Raw genomic sequence first — 19,852 nt, forward strand, 5'->3', positions numbered from 1 at the left:
CTGTCACCAGGCCATACTATGACTTTCTGATGCGTCAGAAGCATCCCACCCTGCCTACTACGCTCCCTCAGCAGCAAGTCTTCATGCTGGCAGAGCCCAAGCGCAAGCCCTCGAACTTCTGGCAGAACATCAGCAGGCTGACGCCCTTCCGGAAATAAGGGCAGCCCCGTGTTTGTGCCTGAACCCCTTCTGAGAAAAAGCACTTTATCCGTCAGTCCTGGGAGGTGGAGCCCAGGTTCTCCCGATCCTTTGTTTACAGAGGATGGCACATGTGCTCCTGACTTCCCTATTTATTTTCCAGACCAACTGACCGCACTGGCCCTGAGGTGAGACACCGCATGGGTGCTTGCACACACGTGTGCGTTTGTGCCAGTCCCATCGAGCCAGCCTTGCACAGTGCCCAAGAGGCAAACCTCCAGGAAGAGATCACGGGGAGGGAGCCTGACACCTTCCACCTGAAAAGATCCTGCTTGCCAGCTGTACCCGGCCTCGCTCCTTCCCGCTGTGGCCACTCCTGCTGCCAGGCAGGCGCCGGAGGGGAGGGCAGACCCCGCGCCCGCGGCTCCCTGCCCACCGCCACGCTCGGAGCAGCAGCTCAGGCGCTGACAGGATGCATTTCCCATGGAGGGATAAACCCTTCTGCTCTCTGCCCACCCCCTCCCCCCATTTCTCAGACATGACATGATCCTCCTACGCATGGCTAACTAATTCAGTTAGCCTTTGCAGGCGCTCAGACAAGGCAACAGTGAGTACTGCACTGTGACCTTTTCCTTTCCTTTAGGTTCAACACCACTGATGAACTATATAGTACATTAAACCATGCCAAGCAACCTGCAGCATGAGTAAAGTTCAAGAATCTCTCTAGTGGGTTTGAGTTACATAAGTTAGAGAAAAATGTGCCTAATTAATACTGTACTCAGTTCCTTAGATTCTCGTCTCTCCATCATTCTGCCATATTTCCTGGCCAATGAAAATGCTCATTGTTTGTAATGTGTTTATTTATGGTAAAAATCAGAACTGTGTATTTTGTAAGTCTGTAATTGTTCTTGTCAGATGTTAACTTGATGCCTGTTTTGTCTGTTTTGGTTTGGTTTGTTTTTTTCTTTTTTTTTTTTCGTTTGTTTGGGGTTTTTTTAAAGAAAGGTCAATATTTGCAAACCTAGCTCCCAGAAGTCAGAGTGTACAGTTCAAACAGAAAGACTAAAACCATGGTTGTTATGTAAACTCCCCCAGAGCCTCAATTCAAGGGGTATTACTACAGGTTTTTGTTACCTTTGAAAAATTGAAAGTCTCTTTAAAAAGGCCTAAATTTGGCATTAAGAGCCTCACTTTAAGTACCCAAGTTTCAAACTGTGGCCAAAAAGAATTCATTTAAACCTCGGTTAGCAAAAGGAAAGATTTGCCTTACCACAGCAAGAGTTAGAAGCCATACTGACTGAATTCCCTAGCTTAGGAAACATCCTGTGACATTGGAAGGAAGACACCTGCTCATTCCAACACGATGCTAGGGTGAGTGAGCACTGTCTGCAAAGCTCAGAAATCCAGTGTTTGTTGATGCTGTAGCTGACCAGAGTCTGGTCATCCAGGGATATCTGAATTCAGTAGCATGTACAAAGTCATTCTTGCACTATATCTTCCCCCCAGACCAGGGGCAACATTTACTTTCATAAAGAAACTTGTAAAAGTGACTCTCAGCCTGTGTTTGTCTCCAGCACGTCTATCTGTGTGAACTTGTTTCTCTTCAAAGTCACTGTAGAGATTCTGCTCTTGCAGCTTAAAAAGTGGCCGCTTATCAGTACAAGCCTTGCCAGAAGGTTACGCTCAAAGCCATCCTTTGGATGGAAGACTGGTGAAGCAGAGACAGTACCAGAGAGGTGCAGGTCAGTCAGAACCCTCATGAAGGTTTAGCAAGCCTCCAGCTCCCAGATTGCTGCTAGTTACTTAAATGGAAAACATGTCTAGGAAACATCAAAAAAGCTGCAGGGGATGCTCGAGCCCACTTTGAGCAATATGGAATTAAAGAGGACTAGTGAACACCGAGAAATAAGAAATGTACTTGAAAGAGAAGCCAGCTTCCCCTCCCAGGCCCTGGCCACCCGCACAGCCTGCAGCCTGCTCCCCTGCCCTTATTCCTTGGAATACACACACTGCCACGCTCTCCTAGGCAGGACCACGAGTGACATAGCCATTCAATATGGTCCTGCAGAGAGTAGTCACCCAAAAAATCCACAAAAACCCCTAAACCTTCCCTCTCAGGCAGAAGCACAAAAGATGGCTGCCCAGGGCAGGTTTAGCACTTCCCTCCGCCACGTCACCCCACGCAATGGAGGAAAATGGGGCTTACCAAACTGGAAGCAGAGCCTCGAGGTGCTGCCTGAACCAGCAGTCAGTTACAGGTCCGGTCTGCCCTTTGCCAAAAAGGCCTCTCAGATGGGTGCAGGAGTTGGGAAAACAAGCCAGTGGGACGCTGCAGGAAGGGCCTTCAAACACTGCACAAACAGAGGTGGTTCACTAGAACTGGGAGGGGGAAAACAACCAACCAACACTAAACCAAACCCCTAACCAGCCCTCATTTGCACGTGACAGCCACGTCTTGTCCCTTCACCCCCCCACACCCGCCCTGAGCCCTGGCTAAACTCCCCTCATGGGCCAGGGCACAGTGACAGCCTGGGCTTTTAGCAGCCAGCGTGATCTTTTGACAGTTGGGGCTCCCAACCTGAACTAAGATACAGAACATCCATTCTCTACACTTGAGAAGACAGTGTGTCAATAATTGGGAGGGGGGCTGGGGACACGTGCAGAATAAAAAAAATCAGCTTCTAGAAGAAGCCACTGAGATGAGGCTCCACTACATACTTCTTGCCAAGTATCAAAATTAACAGCGACACCTCCCAGAGCCATGCCAGGTTACTCAGTACTGTACATGCCATGAGCATGACAAGGTCTGGACATCCCCCGCAGCCCCCCCATCCCCATTCTAAATGCTACTAAGAGCTGCCTGTCCCCAGCATGGCCTCTGCTAAATCCCGGAGGCTGCCACCAGTCTGCCCTGACGCCCTGGCAGGGGGAGGGCAGAAGCTGCACTGAGCTAACCCAGCCCTGGCAAACAGCGTTCCTCGGCGCCGGGGCTTCACCAGCCCCCCCTGCTCCCACAGCTACCCCAAGATTAGCATAATGCCCCTTGCAACAACAAACATTCACCCCTCCAACAAGCTTAAGCCTTCGCAAGCCCCTTCAGGTGAACACGCCCGTGCTTGCTGCCTGCCCGAGGCACAAGCGTTGGCCCAAGAAGCGCTGCTGCACTCGCCCTGAGCAGAGCCACGCTCCCGTGCGACGCCGCAGCATCCCCAGGGCTGCGTCATCCCAGCCAGCACCCCTCAGTAACAGAAGGCAACGGTCACACTTTTGTGTTTACCCTCGGTGTCTGCACCCTCCTTTCCTTATCCATGGTGTGTTTGTTTTGATTGGCCAGGAAGAAAATCTGTTGGGACAGGAACGATCAATTTTGCTGAGCGTATTAGTAAGTGGGGAGGAATGCTGGCTTGGGCCAGTGAACCAGGGCTGGCAGGGACCACTGGACAAGTCCCCCCACAACACACCCCCCCCCCCAAAGCAAGACCAACCGCATCAGGCTGCTCATGGTCTTGTCCAGTTGCAGTCCAAGTGTGCTTAAGGATCGAGTTGCCTCCAAAACCTCTTTGGGTCCCTGTTCAATACCTCACTGTCTCCATTACGAAAACCACTTTTTAACGTCTGTTCAAAGTTTCCCTTGCTGCAACTTCCAACCTGTTTTTAATTTGTATGTTGCTTTATACACTCAGCTTTACATTGAAGTCACTCCAGTGCAAATCCTGACCTATGCCACTGAACGAAGTGGGGTGACAGCGGCACAGTACCCTGAAGTGCAGCAGCTTTGAAGGGCAACAACAAACACCCCTGCCCTCCCCCCGCTAAAACAGACATAAGAATTGGCTACTATTAATCATCCATGTAATAATACTCTGAACACTAAATGTGCATCACGTTATTTAAATTACCAGATTATTTACCACCTCTTCCAGAACTTACTACATATCTAACCAGTGCACACAAACAATTTATAGAAAGATTCCTACATAAAGATTCTAAGTGCCAAAACAGACTTCTCTGGCCAAACAGTATACCCGTCAATGAAAAGTTGTTTATTTCTGGTAGAGAAATACATTCTCTACTTGACTGCCTACTGTTACTCTTCCTAAGAAGTGTCTTCAGCTGGGATTCTAGTCTTGCAAGAAACATTTGGAGCTAGGATCCGATCCCCTATGCAAGCCTGAAATCAGGTATAAAGGCTCACCACGCTGAAAGAGGTGGAAACCTTGTAACACAGTAGGTGGAGTTACAGCAATGACACTGATAAACAAGAGCAGACTCACTTTGCTCAACATACCTACCCACACATCGGCATGTGAACAGACCACTCCGTAAATCTGAAGAGGATTTGTCATCAAGAAATGCAATCCCTTCTTTTCTACCCAGCACTACTTCCTGATTCTCTAACCACAAAACCTATTATTTCCTGAACAAACTGTGTGTCGGATCATGTGTAACCTCCATTGGTTTTCAGTGATTAGACACTCAAAAGTCATTTCATCTCCTAAGTTACTGATTAAATGGTAAAATGTGCGTGTGTCACAGTGGTAACAGACTAACCAACACTGAATCTCCCTCCTCTTCACCCTGGCATGTGGATTTTGAATGGAGTTACTCACATTGTACCGTCAATTAAAAGTATCAGGGAGAACACGTGTGTAAGACAAAGCGTTCATGTACATGTTACATAGATTCACAAGATCATCATCTAAACTCGTAATAAACGGGCTTTCTGGCATACGAACAACTCAAGTACAGCTTCTGTCAAGCTGTCTGAGATAAAGGACAACACAATCTTACCAGATTAACAAGAGTCCGTTTGAAATACGAAAAAGCGGAGATTTGAGACTTCAGCACCCACTCCTCTCCTCTGGAGATGAACCTTCTACATGGCCAGAGACACAGATTTTCATGCAAAACAAACTGAAGTTCCTGACATGAATCTGAACAGCACCAGTCATTCCAGATTTCAGAGTAGAAACCACCTATCTGCTCGGAAAAATACTTCTGCTATTGAGTTGTATGAAAAGGACAAGATGACTGGTTCCAGGGGTGGTTTGGAGGTTTTTTTAGGGGTTTTGGTTCTAATTGTTCCTCTCGTTCTGTAGATATCTGTTTAGGAAGCTTCTTGTGAAAAACCACCATGTTTCTTAATGAGTAAAATCTCCCCAGATTTCACTTGGACAAGTAAGAACACAGACTTACGTAAAGCATGTGAATCAATCAGAAGAATGACTTGCTGAAGCTATCAGTAAAATGAACAGAACCAGTGGCTGCTAGACAATCTAGTGTCTGCTCTGCCAAAAGAAATAATAATAAAAAAAATCTATGTTGAACTATTAGTTTGGAATAACTGAGTCAGAAAATGCGGGTGTATACACTAGAAAAATGCCTATGCTTCAAGTTTTGTTAGAATCAGCAGTACAAACTGTCACTGTACTAAATCAAAATGACAAATAGATCAACTCCCATGGAGCCAGAGGTTCCCATGAAGCAGCCGTTGGAACCTTTCCTGTTTCATCCATTACCTGAAGAGCAGTGGGGTGCGGGGGGAGGAGCCCCCCTTCCCTCCGGCCTAGTCCACAGTCCATCGCCCCGCGGCGACACGCTGCGGGAAATCCCAGCTGCCCAGGACGCTGCTCCGCAAAACCAGCCCATCCCTCTGCCACCCAGAGGCCCCCGACAGCTTCCCGGGACCCCGGAGAGCCAGGGCTCCCTGCCCGTGACCGGGACAGCTGAAAATGAGGGACCTACAACTAACAGACACGCCAAGAGAATCTCAGCTGCAGGCTGAAAAGGGTGCATTTCTTGGGATGCCAGAATGACAGAAAGAGTTTTTCTTAAGAAAAAGGCCTTTCTTCTTTTGCAATATATGTCAAAATATGACTGTGCTCCTCCAGATTTACTGTAGTGAAAGCGTGTCTTCTTCTAACAGCAGAGTTAAATATATCAACCTTGCCACTGATTTTTAGTATTGCTCTTCTGAACAAATATTTTACCACTTGCTACACAGACTACTTTAGAACTTTATCAGCATCTGTGAAGTGGCACAGCTTACAGCAAGTGCTAATTTCTTATTTTACTGTTGTTACTTTAACTGTTTTCAGTTCTCACGTCAAGTTCCCCACATACCTGCTAACGAGGGTTATGGCACTGCAGTACCCATTTGGACAGCTAATACAGTAGTACACTAATTCCTGAAGCTTTAAGAACGGAGCTGGTCACACTTCATTCAACTGCTGGAGCCTCAGCCTGTACCTGCTGCTACTCAAGTTTTCTACTAAAGTTAGCAGGACTTGCCACTGCTACTGACAAGTAGCAGCACCACATCCATACAATCATAATGTCTCACCTACGATGCCCTGTACCAGCCCACCAGTAGAAAGTCCCTGTCCCCAGAGCTCCCTGCTGACACAAAGCAGTAGGATCAGGTCTTCAGGTAAGTAACAGGCTAAATAATAAGAGCTTTGGTAACGGATAGGAATTACCTGAAAAAAATCTGAGGTGTTTTCAGATTATTTTAAGCCACTGAAGTTACAGTGTTGTTAATTCAGTTTGATAGTGCAGGGGAGGGAATCCATTTTCAAAGCAGCAGAGACCAATCAAGGCAACCCATTTCAGAGCTAAGCTGGCACGAGGTGGCAGTCAAAACCATGGCACGGCAGCAGCCACAATGCACCCTGCATTTTTCCACCGAGTGCTACACAGATCAGGGTTGGGTATCTGAGGATGGCCTACCGCACCCGCAAGAACACCAGCGACCTGGATTTCACTTGCCTTTACACTCAGAGCCACACAGCTTCGGGCTCGCGAGGGGCCGAAGGGCGCTCGCTCCTTCCCAGCCACGCAGCAACCGCAGCTTGCCCTGCCCTGGGATTAACACCTCACACCACATTTCATTTCTCACGTCTCCCACGTTTCCTGAACAACAAGCTACATTACTAAAATCCCATGGCTTTGGCAGTGCTGGTGGTTTTAGGGAAATATACAGGCTGCTTGTTCTTTTCTTTTTGCACAACACTCCTGTCACTTCCTTCCCTGCAACTACGCCACTCTTCTCTGCACACAGCGAGCTTTTCTTTTGCACAACTTTCCTACCAAAGCAGCTCCCTGTTTTACAGCCTGTGCAAATGGAATACCTGTGATATTTAACCCCGACTTGTGTACCTTTGTGTGTGACTGTTTACATTTGTGAGATGGGAAATAAACAAGCTATCAACTTTACTTTTGCCTAATTCTGTAATCCTCCCATAAAACATTAACTACCAGGTATACACAATAAGCCTTTATACCTGCCATAATCAAATGGAGCTACGTAACAGTATTCTGCCTAAGAGTTCCTTCTATCTTTCCACACCTGCTTCTTCCCCCCTTTCTTAGAAGTAGCAGCCTGCCTGCACATCTATTAGCTGGGCTTGATGACAGTATTTTCTTTAACCTCCAGCAACCTCAAACAATACACTTGCTGTCTAAATCACACCATCAAGAAAATCCTCACCTCCAGCAGCCGCCACGTTAGCATTCGTGCGTTGAAAGCGGGCACAGCATTTGGTCTCCACCGTGAGGTTCACATGATCACAATTCTTACAATAAGGCTGGTAAAAGCGAAACTGCGGAAAGGCGTGCTCCCCCTCCCTCTTTCTGAAGCATTATTTTGTCCCTATATTTTACCTTTCTTGCCCAGAAAACAACAAGCTATTGTAAAACACTGCAAAATATACTCATATAGCCCAAAAATGAAGGTCCAGTTACACTAATTTAAGCTGGCATTTGGGCTACTCGGTGCCAAGTTTTCTCTGTCAAGTTTGTGTTTGAAGTATCTTTTAGTCCACCAAGGTCTATAGCTACGGGTTACTCGCACCCAGGAGGCTCAGCACTCTTCCCTGGAGGTCTGCCATTCCCTCCGTCACACAGACGATACAGCTTCCCGTAGCTACCAAGCACCTCTTACAGCTGTGCAGTTTTTTAAAAACTTTCTTTAAAGTAGTCACATGGACTCCATTCTACTCTGGATGATTAAAATAGGATAGCTAATAGCCCGAGGGATTATTGAAATAAAATCCAGGAGAGCACTTAAGCCTCCCACACACAAATCAGACATTTTATCCACGTAATGCAGCAACACCGTCTACCTCAGCACTGTGACTGACATTTCCTACAAAGGCAAATTACCATCTCAATAATCATCAACACATCACTCCCAATTCCAGGGGAGCTCACCAGCAAAACTATTTGTGTCACCTGACTTTGTCTACAGCGAACTCTACGTGGAGTTTGGAATCTAAAGCTAGATGTTAGAAAAAGCAAGCTTGCTTTTTGTCAAGAAAACCTGAAACTCAAAAATTCTTGCCTTATTTCTAACAATCAGTTAGAATAGAACTTAGCAGTTACTTTACTGGAAGGGGCTCTGGCTGTTATCAAATGTTCAAAGCTGCCTCTAAAATGAGGGGAGTTCTCAATGCATCTAACCTTCACAGAAAGTAACTAAGCCACTCAGCAGCAAGGAAGCGGGAGAGTAACGCGCAGCACAATGTCCCTGCAAAATGTATCTGGGAAGAGGGAAAAATCAAACCATTACTGACCCACCATTTGAGAAGTTCCATAGATACATTTGAAACAAACAACAAAGAAGTCCCATATACAGACTTAGAAGTTCTGTATCATGTTATGAGTGTCAGATACAGTACAAAGTAATCCTCGCCAACAACAGACCGTCACAAGGACTACATCAGAATCCCCCTAACCCAAGAATGATCAGCATAATTCTGAAGAACAGTATTAATTTCCCCTTTATATCCTCCCAGATTCCAGCAACCCACTGGTTCAGGATAATGAATTCTCATCAGCTCCAGTGATCTGCAAAACAACTCCTGAACCTATTGACCTGTAAAACAAAAGTGACCCCAGGATAACTGACCAGCAATTAGCTTGAGGTAAAAACGCACTGAAAAAAATCTGTCCACGGGATACCTAGAGCTTGGCTACTATTTTAGAAGCTCAGCTGCTTGTCTAAACAGTGTAACACACCTGTAGCAATAATCTCAAAAACAAACTGCTATTTCTGCAGACTGATGCAGTTACTGACATTATACCTTCCTCTTCCACACGCGTTGCTTTTCACAGGAACGTTACGAGGCAAGTTATTGTTATTTTTGGAGACCTGCGATAAATGAAAATAGCTGGTTAGTTCAACAGTATAATCCTGTCCCCCCCAAATATACATACTTCCATTTTAACGTTAGTGTCATTTAGAGCCACCCACTCTCTAAAGAAATAGGATAATTACCCACACCTCACACCTACTCAACTCTTTTCCTTCTGGGGAACCTTCAAAGCACTAATTCACAACAGCTTTCTGCTCAAGGCCTGTCACCTCTGAAACAGCATTGATTTGGTATCAAGTAAATGCTAGAGCATTGTGAAATATTACATCTGATCCATTTTCTTTGTTTTAAGCTAGAAAGTAAAGTAGTAAAAAATGAAAACCCCAGGAAACGCATCGAATGGGAATGAGGCAGGGTTGCACCATCTCTACCATACTCTGAAGGCAGGGCAACTTAGGGCAGCTTGTACCCCCTTGGGAAGCCTTTACTACTGTTTTGTTAATCATTAAGAAACCTTATTGAGAAAGTCATTAAACCAATTTAAATGTTTTGCTTAACTTCTATCAATCACCAGATTTCATTAAGAGTTTAAACATACCTTACTGCTATCCGGCAACAGACTCTTGTCTAAAAGGATGTCACCAAAGACAGTAGGAAAAAACCACAATAAGCAACACAAGTCAATCTTTATTGAAAACTGAAGTATTAATACATAACAATTCTTGTTACAATAAACGTGCTTTTAAGAATTTAAATCTGAGCTCATCTACTCATTGAATTGCATAAAAAATAAAAAAGTATGAATTTTCACAATTGAACTGGCTCAGAATGGAATCTCCACTCTTTGTGTTGATGCGATAGTTCAATGCAGGAGTGAGTGATGCCTTAAAACTTATCCTGGAAGACAACATTGACCTAAACTTAAAAAAAGTACCAATACAACTGTTTGTAAGACAGTTTTAAAAAAAGTCATAAAAAGGAAACCTGTGTCTATTCATAACGAACATGGAAAACTATTACTGGGGCCTCTTGTACTTCCATTGCATGCACTCACTTTTTCAAATCTTAGACAGGAGGGCAGCCAATAATAGCATTACAATAGAAAAAAAAAACAAAAACAAAAAAACACACTAACAAATCCATTCTACTTAAAACAAGTCTGTACAGCAGCCAGCTAAAAAAGCTTTCCCAGTTTGCCTGCTAAGTGCCCAAAAGTCACAACAGTTTAGAAAAGTCACGTTCACTTTCTTGTTGTTGAAACTTCAGAGCCCATAAATTGTTTAGAATGTTTTCTAAAATCACAAATGGACCCTTATTACCTGCGGAATTCAGATGTTTCAGTGTTATATTCAACCCACACAAGAAAAGGTTTCCTCGTCCCCAGATAAGCACTGTTCTTCTGTCTCTTCTGTCTACAAAACACACCTGATTTTCTCTCAACACCCTCCCGAACAAGAGGCATACACAGCCTGCTGAAAGAGTCCTCGCTACTTCAAAGGAGATCTCAGAATGGACTTGATTCCTGGCGAGGCTTGATGCACAAAACTATCTTAACTTTGCTGCAGTTGCTCCTGTTAATTGGCATTCTACCTCATCCGATCTGAGGGTCTCTGCAGGAAGCTTAGAGTTGATAAAATACACGGTTAGAAAGCTGAAACTTATTAATGAGAACAACCCAAGCGAGCTTGAATCTTCGCGTCTTTTGAACAGGTGTTCACAAACCCTGGGATGTGAGAGTGAACGGATTGCTCTGCCCCCCGCACACGCCAGGCCCGGCCCGTGACGCCCACGGCAGCCTGGCCCCGGCCCCTCCCTCGCCCCCACTGCTGCACACGCCGCCCTGCAGCCACCCCAGCACCTGGCCCTCTGCCCACCAGTTCCAGCTGAAGCACCGCGTTTGTTCGTGGCCCGAGATGAGAGGTTTCACATACACGGTATTCACCGCTCCCTGGTACGAGTTTAAGCCTACGGTCCAGTGGTGGTATCGGATCGCTGTGTTTATCTATTCAAGCAGAAGTATGTTTTAAACCCAAATGAATGGTGTATAATACCGTGCTCAAGCCCTGGGGGATGATTCCAAGTCAATTCTGACCATCTCTTGCTCCGATACCTTAAGTGGCCATACTACCAAGTAGCAGTGAAGAGGAGTAGTCACCGTCGAGTACCCTGGTATAAACTCTGTACCATGAACTATTCTCAGACAACACTAAGACATGTTGGTACTTACAGGTGGTGATGGTGGTTTGGGGTTTTGTTTGTTTTTTTTTTTTTTTTTTTTTTTCTTTTTCTTCCTCCAGTGGATGAAGTGATACAAGGAAGGACTTCAACTAAAATAAAGAATTTTCTTCATCTACCACTGCATCTAAGCCTTTAGCTTGCACAGTACATGCAAAAAGCTTTCTTGAACAGCATTCCTGCACATCCCCTAGAAACTTCAAACAGGAGATGGTTACAACAAGCATAAGCAAGATCTAGTAGTAGGTTCTCTGTTTTCCTTCCTAGTGTTTCATTAATAACCACCACACCACTGACTAGGGCTACATGTTTTTGGTGCCAATTACGAGCCATTTTTTCTTTTGCTGCTGCTACATTTAAAAGACATTTTCATCAGTTGTTACTGGCATAGGGAATACCTCAGTTTTTAAAAAATACTTTATCTAAACTCAACACCTGAAATTTGAATTAAAAAAAAATTTAAAAAGACAAAAAAAAAAAAAAAAATCTTTCTTGGACTTCTCTTTGTTATTGCTGCAACAGTTATTTTCAGTTCTAGGTTTAAAGTAGTACTTTTTTTTTAATCATATAAAGCTGCCATCAAAGATTTTTGTTTGTTTGGTTGTTTTTTTTGTTTTGTTTTGGTTTTTTTTGTTGTTTTTTTATTTTTTTTTTTTTTTAAAGAGAAGCTTGATCTGAAATGTCTCTACTGCACTAGCTCTTTTCAATTGCTGAGGAGCTCTAGTGCAAACACATACTGTGTATTTATTTATAAAGGAATTCTAAATAGGGAATGTTATATAAAAAGCAGGAGAGAATGTTTCGTAAGACCCTCACTGTGTAAACGCCTATTTAATGATGTACAGTTTCCCCCACTGCAGTTTTATATCCATGCTTTCTACTATTTGCAACAAAATACCATTAAGATAGTTATATATACACATATTCCCCCCGTCCCCCTGCACTGTGCTTTTGGTTACTTTCCTTATCAACTACTGGAGACATGCTCCACCTTCCCAGTAGATTATAATCTATCAAAACTGGAAGGTGCAGCACCTTTTAAAAAAGGTACAAGTTTCCCCCTCGTGGATGAATCCCATAATGCAACTTAGAAAAAAAAGTGCTCAAGTTAAGTGAGACTGCCTAAATGTTATGGAATATTATACAGAGACCAATTCCAAGATGACATTTAGGAATCTGAAGTTAGAGCAAGTATATAGGAAGTTATATTCATTCCTTAAGTATCCATCTATTGCAGCATTCATGAAAGCTCTCTCCTATGATTTTCAAAGCTTTAGTTTACTGGGTGATGAGACAGGAGACAGCAAAGCTCCGAGCTTGTTCTTCACAGCTTCTCCCCAATATAGCACTGTTTCATACCTCAGCTCTTCGTCAAAATCATGCTAAGACAACAAAATGTCACTCTCTACCAGCTAAAATGGACAAATGGCCTGTATTAATGCTCACTGTACTCTCTGGCACACCTGACTAATCAAAGCTGCAAATCTACTACACAAATGGAATTGTTGAACAGACTTGAACGAAGCAGTACAGATTCAAATAAGTTCATCTGGGGTAATTTTCTGCTCCATATAAAAACATATGGAAATCCCTAAGCTGCAGTAAGTGCTCATGAGTAAGATTTAAAGTACTTATTCCAACAACATAGTTATGTTCATGGCATTAGAAATAAGGGGGCTGTCCACTGACAGTGATTCATGCAAAATAAACCTAACTTTATTAAACAAACAACAAAAAAAAAAGAGGAAGTACAAAATATGGAGAGTGCTTACTGTAAAAAATAAAGTTACTGAAGGCTCTAACCACCAATGGGTCATGAAGGTATGTAAGCCTCCCACCAGGGCAAAGTACTGGAATGGCAGCATTAAATCAGCACTGATGCTACCCTGAGGTAGCTGCCAAATCTGTATAGGAGCAGAACACCCCAAAACAAAGCACAACTAGATACACAACTTAAAAAATTACTTCTGAATGGAAGTTAACCTACAGGAACAATACAGCCTGATATACCTCTGTATAAACGCTTAAAAGGGAACAACATTTTATAACCATTTACTGCATAATTTATTGCAGGCAGAATGTATCCAAAAAAAGAAAACTGCCTCCTTCTGGAATCGTAAGTCAATCAGGTTTAAGAAAAACCTTGATTTTATGTGCAATATTCAAATTTAAAAATTTAAAATCTCCCCCCATAACAATTTTGGTATACAAATGGGTTGCAAGGCTAGCCCTTTATCCCCACAGCATTTGCTTTGAGGTACTTTTTAAAAATTGAAGTTGCAAGAAAGAATATCAGAAATTACTCATTGTAATGAAATGCTAATCTGCAGTCAAGTCTTATTTTACGTGCTTCCGAGTTAAAAAAAAATACCAAGAAAACACATCAAAATGTTGTAACCAACAAATGGTTCCCACTTCAATTACAGATAATTTCATGACCAGAAAAAAAAAAAAGACTGAACAGCCATGTGAGACCTATATTCTGGCAGCCCTACTACAGCATATCCACAGTCCATACTGCAAGTAGCTAATAAGGAAATTGTGTTAAAATGATTTGTTCCCCTTTAACATACTCATCAGGCACACAAGCTTTCCTCAGAACAACATGCAGCTGAACTGTTTGTTGTAGAAAGCTCTAGCATTTCTTAAGTTTCAGGAAAGCAAGCTGGATCAACTGCACATACGTTTTCAACTGACTACAACATTCTTTAGGAAAAACAACATGGATTTCCTGAACTGAGAACTAAAAGAAAGTGTTTTGCTATCAGTCTGTGTGGCAGTCTCACTTTGACACATCTTGCATCATATGAAAGATAGTACTGAATATGTATCTCCCCAGGACATGCAATTAATTATGCAGGTGATGTCACCTCCTACTATTCCTAAGAGCCAGTTTTGCCTCAAGGAAGTATGCTTTATTTACTGGCACACACAGCATTACCTTTGTCATTTCATTCTGATCTTTAAGAACATCTGTATAACACTGAATCTGTATAATGAAAATGAAAAGGTATGAAGTAAAGTAATTGTGTGCGGGATTTCTACAGCTTGTCTGACTCATTTTCCAGTCACTCCAATTTAGTAGTTGAATTCGAAAAGAATACATCACTTAAATAAAAATATGCCCCTTTTAAACTGGCAACTCCATCAACCTGAAAAAGGCTGAAGCACTTATCTAATGTATATTATGGTATTCTATAAAGAAACTCACTTTCATGATTCTACCTTTTAAGACCCTGCATACATTACAACAGTGCATTAGTGATACAAGTTGTAAAATACTTTTCGGTTCCTTTGGATTTGCATATGATGGTTTTTGCATCAGTCACTGCAGGTAGATTGAGCAAGCTTTGTTTTTGTGTTTTAACATGCATTCAACTAGATATGGATCAGAATAAATTTATACTCCCTTTTTATCATTATAATTAGCTAAAAAATTGCAAGACAGTCCACAAAACAGGATTTGCTTTAAGACTAACTGCTGGAGTTCCAAGATGTAAGATATGCAGCACTGGAAAATCTTCAGTGATCAGGAATTAGTAGTGTTTAGCCAAGTGTTGAAAGCATTCAGAAGAAAAGTCCTGGTTGGAGGCATGAGGGCTTCAGCACCAACTTTTAAACCTCAATTTCTTGATTGCATATCTCCCATCTTCAAACCTACATTGGGGGGGGGAGGGGAGGAGGAAATATTCTCAGTTATTTGAAATACTATTTGAGTGTGGCAGAACATTCTAACATTTCATGCACCACATTGATATGCACACACAATAGATGTTAAGTATTATGTAATGCTAGACTAGCACTTATCCAGTCAACTGAAATCTATAGGCTTCATGGTTAAAAATTCACTACATTGATTTTCTCTTGTCATGTCCATTCCAGCTCTCTGTCATCACTAGTAGTTTTGTCTTAAGTAAAGGTGAAATATTAAAAAGGTGTTTTATGCTAAATTCAATTATGAGCAGTCATGAGTTTAGTCACAGCAAAACTCTCACTTTTTATACTTGCATAATATGACATTCTTGAATAAAATATTGTATGTGAAACATTTCAGATCTGCAGACTGATACGTAGCATCACAGCAAAATGAGAAATGGATGTTGCATTACTAACCCCAAGGGGATACTGTCACCTGTAATCAGAGAACTCTGGACTCCTAACTGCTGAAACAGAAATCCAGATGAAGTTAAAGCAAAGTTGACTTTGTCATAAACTAAACGGACTAAAAGTGAAAATTTTTAATTCAGTTTGCCTGACGAGTCCTTATTTCAAATGAAACTGTTCTCAATTTATGCTAAAAAAACCCAACCCCAACAAAGAAAACCCCAGAAACAGAAGGGAGGATCCCCAAAACATTAGGCTTTGTGTCAGTTTGACACACATTATGCCCCCAAAATCCATCCCACCTTAGATTTCAAGATTAAACTCCTTTTCTTGAAAACCCATGATATAAATTTTGGTCCGCACTATAAATGATTTTTCCACGCTGATTGCAAGAAGTATGAACTGATATGTACTTGAAACAGAGCAAATAGATGAAATTAACTCAAGGTTCTGTATTTGTTTCAGCAGCTTATGAGAAAGATTCACCCTCAGAGCAAGCAAAAACACTCACCTTGCCTACATATTTAGCCAATCAAAAATAAAACTACGAAGTTGCACATACTGCTTCATTCAGGAATCACAGTACTGCTGAATTCAACAACTACCACTGAATCCAAAATACTGAATACATCTAGTCCAGATGTATTGTAGTAAGACAAACCTGAGGCTCATTCTTTCATATTCAACAAACACAGACCATGAAAATGATTCGTGATTTCTGAAGATACAGACCACTGAAGAAGTCTCACTAGGCTTCTCTCCTTTGCAGGGAACAGTTATTACATAAGCAGTAATTTTTGTGCATTCTTACTCAATTAGAATACTGTAGAAGTAGCCCAGACTGCTTACCTTCTGAAAAAGCTCCCCGAGAGAACCTGCAATGCTGTCATTTATAAGAAAGATTAACTGCTTTCAGTCTCAATTGGTAACTTACACTGACTGCCAGGATGATCACCACTGTGGGGGCACATAACTATAGGTTGGTGTTCCTGGAGCCCGATATGTGGGCATAGTAACTGGATGAGGGGCTACCGGAGTTGGGGAATGAGTTGTCAACAAAGTACCTAGGATGAAGAGAACATTTTTTTCAGTAAGTACAAATTCTAGTACAGAGGGGAAAAAAACAGGGGGGGTGGGAGGAAAAAAAAAGTTAACTTTAAAAACAATTACAGATTGCTCATCTTCTGATCTAAAATTACCAGTATCATTTTGCACTCCAGCCCCAATCTTCCTTCAAACATTTATGCAAGGGGATCATTTTGATGTTTAGTCCAATGCACACAAATATACTCATTACTCAAAAATAGCTCTAGCAGAAACCCTGCAACATAAGCATTATTCACTGCAAAACTTTTTCCCACAGCAGGCTTTACATGCCATAAGAATATCTGATGGTAGAGATAACTTGACTGATGAATGAGAATAAATTAGTTCTTGATTGCATTATTGCAGATAGGTTTTTAAAGGCTAAGGGACTTCAGAAAAACAGGCCAAGATAGCAGGATTTGAACAGTCCTTCTCTACAGCGCTTTGTAGAAACAGTAACAAACACCTGGGATAAGCTTGCCCACAAATGAAACTCCAGTGTTAGCTCAGCTTGTGACACAACTTTTCTAGTTTTCAGGTTCCTCAAATAAAATGGTAAATTTGACAAGATAAAAACCAGAATCTGAAAACAAGCTCATGGCTCTGATTTTTTAGATTACTGATCTGCGTGTCCTTTGGCTGAATGTGGACATTTCATAAGTTAAGACCCACTGAGTAACAAAGCACGACACTCCCTCAGTAAACATTCACAGATTCATCTAGATTATTGGTTAAACAACACTTTCTCCGAAGCACTACCACTAAAACAGTATGGAATCAGGAACTAAACATCCCTAACCACTGCCTATGACACAGAAGACTTACGGGTAGCACAAACACATAAAATGTTATATCTCAACATACAAAGGAGGCCAGTGATATGAGGGGTAGGCTCAAAACACTGCTTTTTCCTCAGCCTTAAGAGGCTGCTGTTTTCAGCTAGGCATAGCAAAATGTATTGGGAAGAGGAAGTCAGTCTCTTGACACTGGTAAGAGGAGAAGCTCTTATGTCAGTGAAATTCCATACAGATATAAAGAAAAACTATTTTACCATAATACTAGTATCTGAACAGAGGATATATCTCCATTCTTAGAGACAATCACAGTATCACTGAGCAAGTACTGATCTAGCTGGACCCACTCTGAAGATGTTGGACTAGGCAACCTACAGAAGTCCCTTCTAATCTCAGCAATTTTATGATTCTGCCAAGCATGCCTCTGGCATCACATTTTTGTAACGCAGCTGTGTTCTGTCCAGAACTGAAAGGAGACCTTCATCAAGAGAACATTGGGGATGTATAAGCTCACCTACCTGCTGACATTGCCATAGTAGTCCCAGCCACCATCCCCATGGTCACGCCGTTTCCTCGGGGTGGTGGAATCGGAGCAGGGTACATAGTCGCCGGCATGCCGTTAGGCTGCACAACTGTGGTGTGGTGAATTACGTGGGGTGGTGCTGCATATAAAGGCTGTGTGTAGTAAGTGCCTTGCTGTCGGAGAAAAAAGTAAATCAAGTAATTACAGTATATCTGGTGGGGAAAATAAATGATGGCATCTTTCATGAAATAAAAGCATTATTTTGAAGATGCAACGTATTTACAGAGCAGAAGCCAAAACATTCATTCCAACCGTTCCAACTGTGTTTTACTGGCAAACTTTTTAACTTTTAGCCACTTTTTAAGGAATTAATCCAATCTGGATAAACCTCAATACTTGCTTATTAATTCCCTTCAACTAATGTGTACAAAACAGGCAAGTTTCCTCTGTGCAAAAAGAAGGCCAAACGTTTCCCTAAAATATGTTTACTGAAGTGTCTTAATTCTGTATTTTCTAACAGTTTTCAAAGATTTGCCTACTATGAGATTTGGTAAATCCCTGAATCACAACAGAGGCTTCCTTAAAAAAAAAAAAAAAAAAATCTAGTTTATGACCATTTTTAACAAAATTAAATCAGGATGTGGTAGTTCAAGCTTCCAGCACACATTTTTTTAAACTACTGAATCTAGCGTCTCTTCAAAGACTGAATGTGTTATCAGTGAACGCAGAGTAACGGTCACGTGAGAGAATGTAAAAGTGTATACACACAGTCTGTACCTCACTGTATTAAGAATTCTTACTGCAGGCAGCTAAAAGTTCTCTCCTTCCACAAAGAAATAAATGCGATGTAAAGTGAAGAGTTCAAGCAGATATTACAAGGTAAGCAAAATACTATCCAAACAGACAGTTTTTTGGTTTTGTTCATTTACCTGTGCATACGGATTCTGCTGTGGATAGGCACTTCGAACTGGGTACACAGCAGTCTGATAGGGATTCGGTGACGAAGAATATGGTGGCACTGCTCCACTAGTGGGTGAACAAGATACTTTATATGGGGTGCCTGGTGTATAACCTGAAACAAAGGTAAATCTGCATTAAAAACATGAAAAACAAGTGTCAGTACACTGCATTCTGAAGTCAGGGGTAACAATTTTCTTAATTTACAAAGTCCTTAATCTTCATATGAGTACTTAGTAGGCTAGTCTCAATATCCAAGCATGAGTTTAAATAATACTGGTAACAGTCTGAAAATAATACCTGACTGTGTCAAATAAGCATCACGTTAACTGTATTTTTGCACAATTTGCCTTTCAAATCTATGGATATGGGATAAAAATGTGGATTTGGATTTTCACAGTAATATCATAAAATATTTGGATTCAGCATATTAGGCAGCATTCCTCCACAGGAGGATTTGGCACATGTTAATATCAGCCCACTTCTCAACACTTCCCAAATTGCACTGGCAAAACACAGTAACGGTTAACTAACCTCAGTTACCTTCTGTAGACGATGATACAGCACAAGTATAACAATTTCAAAAGTCAGAATCATGTAAAGAGCTCAAGATGGATTTTCAGAGAACAGAGACACACCATCTGCAACCTCTACTTCAACTTACATTTACTCATATTTGTCTTCTGGCATTTTCTGAACTGGCTAAAATAAATACGAAAGGCCATACCTTTAAAACACTGTAGAGTTCACTGCAACTGCAAATTAGACTTTGAAGGCACTTCAATATCTTAAAATCTTCTTTTTTGTGTATTATATATATAGACACACCCTTAATCATCACTTAAGAGTTATTTTTATACATTACAGTAAGACTTCAGATGCCTTCAGAAAGAATTTTGCATTACTAAGGCCCCCAGAAT

General features: G+C 41.9%; 2 protein-coding genes across 3 annotated transcripts in view; one reads left to right on the top strand and one right to left on the bottom strand.

The window, feature by feature from the left end:
* The window catches only part of ARHGEF4 (Rho guanine nucleotide exchange factor 4), a 221,864-nt gene extending 211,653 nt beyond the window's left edge, over positions 1–10,211 (top strand). For both annotated transcript variants that reach the window (XM_033001625.2, XM_033001626.2), the window contains one exon: positions 1–10,211. In XM_033001625.2, coding sequence (XP_032857516.2) covers positions 1–158 — 158 coding nt within the window. In that variant the 3' untranslated portion in view covers positions 159–10,211.
* Positions 9,901–19,852, bottom strand: part of FAM168B (family with sequence similarity 168 member B) — a 23,877-nt gene continuing 13,925 nt past the window's right edge. Inside the window, exons 4-7 of the mRNA XM_042795632.1 lie at positions 18,905–19,047; positions 17,971–18,148; positions 16,507–16,636; positions 9,901–15,125 (exon numbers count right to left, since the gene is read on the bottom strand). Coding sequence (XP_042651566.1) covers positions 16,524–16,636; positions 17,971–18,148; positions 18,905–19,047 — 434 coding nt within the window. The 3' untranslated portion in view covers positions 9,901–15,125; positions 16,507–16,523. The remainder of the gene's footprint in view (positions 15,126–16,506; positions 16,637–17,970; positions 18,149–18,904; positions 19,048–19,852) is intronic.

The sequence above is a fragment of the Tyto alba genome, unplaced genomic scaffold, assembly GCF_018691265.1.
Source record: "Tyto alba isolate M040663 unplaced genomic scaffold, T.alba_DEE_v4.0 Super-Scaffold_10, whole genome shotgun sequence".
Taxonomy (NCBI): domain Eukaryota; kingdom Metazoa; phylum Chordata; class Aves; order Strigiformes; family Tytonidae; genus Tyto; species Tyto alba.